Here is a 6,000-nt window from a genome sequence, read left to right as displayed (position 1 = left end):
TGGGGCACAGATCCCCATGCCAGGCATGGCCCCACACAGAGGGCAGTTCCCTGAGCTGGGCAACCCCCACCCCATGAGGGCCCCCCCCCCCCCCCAACTCAGGCCCGGCCTCATGCGGGGCAGCTCCCCCCAGCCCTGGCATGACCTCACATGAGGGCAGCCCCCTGAGCGGGGCATGGTCCCATGCAGAGGGCAGCCCCTGGCCAGGCAGCAGGGTGGGTCTCACAGCTCCCTTCCTGAGGTTCTGTCTGGGGGGGGGGGTCTGTGTGTCTAGGATCTGGAGCTGAGGGCATTGACCATGCACATGTACTCCAGCCTGGCAGGACAATTCCAGGATCCAGGCAGACCCTTGTTGTAATGCGGGGAGATGGCCCACTCAACGCCCTCTACACCCCACCTGGGGTCTCAGGCCCACTGAGCCCAGCTGCTCTTGGTGGGCAGCCCAGCCGTGGGGGAGGCAGGTCTCTTGGTGGGCAGCCCAGCCGTGGGGAGGGCGGGTCTCTTGGTGGGCAGCCCAGCCCTCCCCCAGCCATGGGGGCACATGTGGCATACTCACGGCTTGCGCAGGGCCATGGTGAGCAGCGCATCAGGGCCCAGCTGGGCCAGAAAGGCCAATGCCTCCAGTAGCTCCTCAGTGTCCCAGGTGCCAGGCTCCAGAGTCAGCTCCCCCTCGGCAAAGCGGTAAAACTGGGCATCCTTGTCCTGGAAATGCCACTCCTGCTTCACTGGGGAAAGAGCCACATGGCAGCATCAGCCTGTGTGCGACACCGTGCGTGGCACGCGCCTGGACCAGGTCACGAGCTGCTGTGAGCCCGTGAGAGAGCAGGGCCAGCGTGAGCTGGGGTAGGAACAGACACCAGGGTCACAGTGGGCACTGTCAGCGTGTGCCGTGGGGGAGAGGGGAGGGTGCGCACAGGCAATTCCCCCTGCGCTCTCCTTGTCATGGGCAGACACTTGACAGGAGCCTGAATTGGGCCCTGGCCCCACAGCACGGAGCCCAGCCATGGAGCTCGAGCTTGGCGAGAGTCTGACACATCCATGCAGCCCCTGGCCCATCCCATGGGCTCCTCACACTCCTGGCAACCCCACCCCAGCGGGTCCTGGCCCAGCAACTCCACGTGGTTTCCAGTCCCACCCCTGCCAGACCCCATGTGACCTCAGCCTGCCCCACCAGGCTCCTGGCAGTCCCTGGCACATCTCACCCTCCATACCTGGCCAAGCCCACACCCCTTGGCCCACCCTTCACCTCCAGGTACACCCCTCCCTATTGCATCCTGGCCCACCACACCCAGACAAACTCCACATGGTTCCCAGCCCTACCCCGTGCCTGCAGGCCCCATGCATTCCCCAGCCTACCTCACCACCTGGCCCCCAGCCTGCCCCACCAGACCCAACACAGCCCCTGGCCTATCCTGCCCTGCTGGGTCCTGGCCCACCACAACCTGACAAACTCCACATGGCTCCCAGCCCCACCCTGTTCCCTTGGGCCCCACACAGGCCTGGCATGCCCAGTCCCCAGCCCAGTCCACCCTGCCACACTCCATATGTTCTCCAGCCTGCTCCTCCCAGCTTGGCACTGCAGAGGTGGCTGGAGTCCTGGAAGCACCCAGACCCTTTGTGATTCTCACCATGAGTCAGGACTCCTCCATCCACCAGCACTTGGCAAACCCCAATGGCCTGGCCCCGCGTTTGGATGGACAGCCCTGCACTGAGCAGCCAGTCTACCAGCTCCTTCCCGGAGCAACAATGCCTGCAGGGGAAAAAGGGCGTTGGATGGGTGAGACGAGACTAGTGACCTGGGGAATCCAGGGCTGGCATAGCGAGGCAGGAGAAAAGGTGCAAGAAAGGTTTGTGTGGAATATCAGGGCTGTGGGTGGGGATTGAGGGGCACTAGCAGAGCTTGGGGGCAGGGAGAGTGCTGGAGTGGAATAGCAGGGGGGCTGTGAGTGGGGATTGAGGGGCACCACCAGAGCTGCAGACAGGGGGAGTCAGGGCAGGGATTGCAGGGGCTGAGGGTCAGACCGAGGGGCTCCGGCAGAACTGCGAAGGGGGGGGGCCCAGGGGGGGAGCGGGGGGGCTGTGGGTGGGGATTGAGGGGCTCCGGCAGAGCTGTGAAGGGGAGGACCCAGGGCAGGTACTGCAGGGGCTGTGGGTCGGAGGGCAGGGCAGTGGGTCGGAGGGCAGGGCTGTGTGGAGGAGGACACTTTCCCTGCTTTGTGACTGACATTTAGCGACATTAAATTCTCTCGGGTAGGAAGCACCAGGCCTGCAGGGGTCCATGATTGTCTCTCCCTTTCTGGCTTTGGGGATGGGGCCGTGACGTCCCACCCGTCTGTCCAGGCCTGGCTCCAGGAGGGTCCATACCCAGGCACACAGGAGCTGCCCTGCGAGGCTCCCTCATTGGTAGGTACTGCCATGGCCACAGAGCAGGGCCGTCCCACCTGTGGTGCCTGAGGTGGTACTTGTGATCGCGGATGAGGCCAGGACAGGAGCTCACGAGGTGGCTGTACAGGAGTCTCCCTGCTCTCCAAACCTTCTCTGCATGTGCCTGGGGGACAAACAAGCATCAGTAGTCAAGAAGCTGGGCTCTGGACTGGGCACTTCCTCCCTAGCCCTGCCTGTATCAGCCTTTAGCACTGCTCGCTCCATGCTGGCTCTCCCACGCTAAGCAGGGTCACTCCTGCTCACCATTTGGACGGGAAACCAGCAAGATAAAACTACTCCCCAGCTCCCTCTCCCTTTCCTGCCAGCTACCCAGCCAGTGTCCAGGGATGCCATGGGATGCCCTGCAGGTTGGAGGGGCATTCCCAGACCAACAGGCAGCAAGGGCCTTTTGAGTTGCTTTCTTTGCCCGGGGCAGCGAACTGCCCCCCGGTGATGGGGGGTGGCTTCCCGAAGCAGGGACTACCCCACTCACCTGCGTACGGCTCTGCCCGCAGTCTGGGGCTGATTCGCTGTCAGGGAGCGGCGTCTGGAAAGCAACAGGACAGAGACGTTAGTGTTAGACGTTAGTGCCACTCTGTTAGTGGCAAACAGGGGCCCCTCCACACCCATGCCCTCTGATTGAGGCATGCAGTGGCACGGGGATCCCTGTTGCTAAAGAGGCCACTGTGAAGGGCAGGGATCATGTGGTGACAGCAGAGCTCTCCCAGTCCTACCCTGCAGGGGAGAGGGGCCTTTCCGGGATGACTCCTGGATTACCTGGGGAGAAGCAGACGCTAAGCAAGGTTGCCCCCTAGCAGTTGTTCGCTGTTTAACAGCTGCCATTTCCCACCTCAACAGCAGTTGCATGTGTGGTGGGTGCAGTGGGCAGTTTCTTCAGAGTAAAATTCTGACTGGCAAGGAATGGACTGGAACGAGAGCAAAGCACGGGCAGCTGGATATGAGGCCCTTTAGAACCAGCCCGTTGTTACTGGTTAGTCGGCCAACCATCATTGCTCCTTTGCTTAATGCGCTGCAACTGGTAACAGTTGTTGTGGGGGTTTCCCCCACTTAAATACAAGTAATTGGTGGTAACAAGCCTGGGGCAGGGCTATGCCTGGGCTAGAGCATTGGTGCACAGGATAGTTAGGTGATTTACCTGAGGAAAACCAGGACTAGAACTCATGACCTCCTGACCCCAAACACGTAGGAGCTGGCCCTGCGCATGACCACAGCTGGGACAGAGCCTCGCTCAGCGTGGGATTCTGGCTGTAGTCCAAGCCAGGTCCCGGCTCTGCTCTCAGCTCCGGGAGCTGCTTGGGGACCTGTGAGCAGGGCTTAGCCAGACCCTGTATGTGAGGCCTGGCCGCAGGGGTGCTGGAACAATTTGTATCGTGGGGGTGCTGAGAGCCAGTGAACCAAACTGTAAACCCTGTATATGACGGAAACCACTTCAAGCCAGGGGGTGCAGCAGCACCCCCAGCATTCCTAGTTCCCACATCTATGGGCCTGGCAATATGAAGAAAGTTCCTCTGGCCATGGTTAGAGTTGGGTGGGTTTGGCGTTGCTGCTGGCCAGTCTAGGCGCTCAAGGGACCTCTGGGTCCAAGCCTAGCTTCCAGCTGGCTCACAAATGTCCCAGCTGTGCAGGGCTCTGGCCAGGCTTATCGCCCTCCCGTACATCTCTAAGAAGACAAAGAAACAGCGGGAAGATCAGTGCTCAGAGCTCAGAACAAGAGGTGGGGCAGTACATTGCCCCCTCGCCGCCAGGCTGCTGCAAACTGGCACCACGTCGCGGCTTCGATCAGATAGGGCAGAACCAATCTCTCTTGTGGGCCAGTTGCTCTGTCCCCCTAGTGTTGGCAACCTCCAAACCTGCCGGGAAGGTAAACCGGGGTCGCGATACACAATACTGCTGAGGCCAAGGAATCCCAGCTGAGCCTGGCTTACCCGTCGCGAGCATTGCGGATCAGAGAGCTTCCTCCCATGGCTAAGAATGGAAAGGGCAGGCAATTCTCTGGAGACGAGGCCTTGAGGGAACCCTCAGCATCTCTGTTTTCCAACCCCCTGGCCCTGCCCTGGCTCGTTCAGCTCTGGAAGGATCCCAGCCGCATAAAAAGCAATTGAAGCAGAGCCCGGCACCAGCCCTCTGATCCTGAGCACAAGGCACGTGTACCTCGATCCAAGCCCTGCTTTGCTCTCCGCTGCCCTGCTGTTCCTCTCCCTGACCCCTTCTCCTCCGGTCCCCCACCTCCCACACATATTTATATTTGCTGGGGTTCAAACTTGAGTGGTGCCTCTCCAACATTCGTGGCCTTTCACACCCGCTTTCCATGAGCATTTGAGCAGGCAGGCTTCTCTCCCGCTAATACGTGCTGAATGCTGATGTCTCATAGACAGAAGGGACCATCATGATCGTCTAATCTGACCTCCTGCACATCGCAGGCCTCAGAACCTCACCCATTCACTCCTGGAATAGACCCCTAACCTCTGGCTGAGTTACCGAAGTCCTCAAATCACAATGTAAAGACTTAAAGTTAGAGAATCCATCATTTACTCTTGTTTAAACCTGCAGGTGACCTGTGACCCATGCTGCAGAGGAAGGGGGAAAAAACAGGGTCTCTGCCAATCTCATTCACAGAAAGTACATGGCAAATTGCACATTTGATTTCAAAATTTGCAATTTGTAGAAGGTCGGTAAGTTACACAAGACATCCAATCAGACAGCAGAAACAACACCATGTGACTTGTGTCCCTAGCCAATGGAGCGCCCATTTTCAATTGTTTATTTGGTTATGGTATTCCCAGTATCTGCCCTATGTCACATGGTATAGTTTCTGTTCCCTGACTGGCTGATTATGTAACTACAGGAACCAACACATTGGGTGTTGCAGACTGTGTATTTGTGCAGTGTTTATCTGCAGACCTGGAAATCGCTGAATAATGTTGAAGGATGAAATCTGTAAGCCCTGGCCCCCCTGCCTTGCCTACAGCACCTGGCCTTGGGTTCAGCTGCTCAGTTTTCCCACAGCAGATCCTTTCCTCACAAATTCTTGTTCAGTGAAAAAAAGCATTTTCCACTGAAAAATGTTTCGATGGCAAATGTCCAAGCAGCCCTGCCTCGAGTCGCCTTTGGTTGGGGTGGGGCCAATGGAATTTAGCAGCTGGAAACCAGGAGAGGAGTCAGAACCCACGGTCAACCAGCTCCCTGCCGACTCCCAAGGCTCGACTCTCCTCCACTAGCCACGGCATGAGATTCATCGTCCGGCCCCATCTCCTGTGCAGGGCTGCAGAGCAGACTCATCACCGTGCAGGCGCTCCTGAGCGCCATCAGAGCCGCAGAGGGAGGGAAACCCCCAGCTATACAATAACTTTCCCACAGAGGGAATTCTCCTACTCCCAGGCACTCAGCTGGCTCTGCACCCGCCCCAACTCCCTGCCCTGCAGCGTCCCTGCCCGCCGGTCCTCAGCGAATTCCCTGGCTCTTTAATTGTCTCGGCCCAAGAGTCAGGAAACATTTGCTGAGTTATGGTCTATTTGTCACTGGAATGGACTAGAAAGTGTTGTTCCCCGCAAGCCA

General features: G+C 58.8%; 1 protein-coding gene across 1 annotated transcript in view; it reads right to left on the bottom strand.

Annotated features, from left to right (window-relative positions):
• Positions 1-552: 552 nt before the first annotated feature.
• The window catches only part of LOC113408083 (rap guanine nucleotide exchange factor 3-like), a 49,596-nt gene continuing 44,148 nt past the window's right edge, over positions 553-6,000 (bottom strand). The window contains exons 2-5 of the mRNA XM_029913617.1: positions 2,918-2,971; positions 2,442-2,548; positions 1,629-1,750; positions 553-725 (exon numbers count right to left, since the gene is read on the bottom strand). Of these exons, the coding sequence (XP_029769477.1) occupies positions 553-725; positions 1,629-1,750; positions 2,442-2,548; positions 2,918-2,971 (456 nt within the window). The remainder of the gene's footprint in view (positions 726-1,628; positions 1,751-2,441; positions 2,549-2,917; positions 2,972-6,000) is intronic.

Source organism: Terrapene carolina, unplaced genomic scaffold (assembly GCF_002925995.2).
Source record: "Terrapene carolina triunguis isolate 2854851 unplaced genomic scaffold, T_m_triunguis-2.0 Scaffold746, whole genome shotgun sequence".
Classification (NCBI taxonomy): Eukaryota; Metazoa; Chordata; order Testudines; family Emydidae; genus Terrapene; species Terrapene triunguis.
The sequence above is the reverse complement of the archived record's forward strand: the minus strand, read 5'-3'. Positions and strand labels throughout refer to the sequence as shown.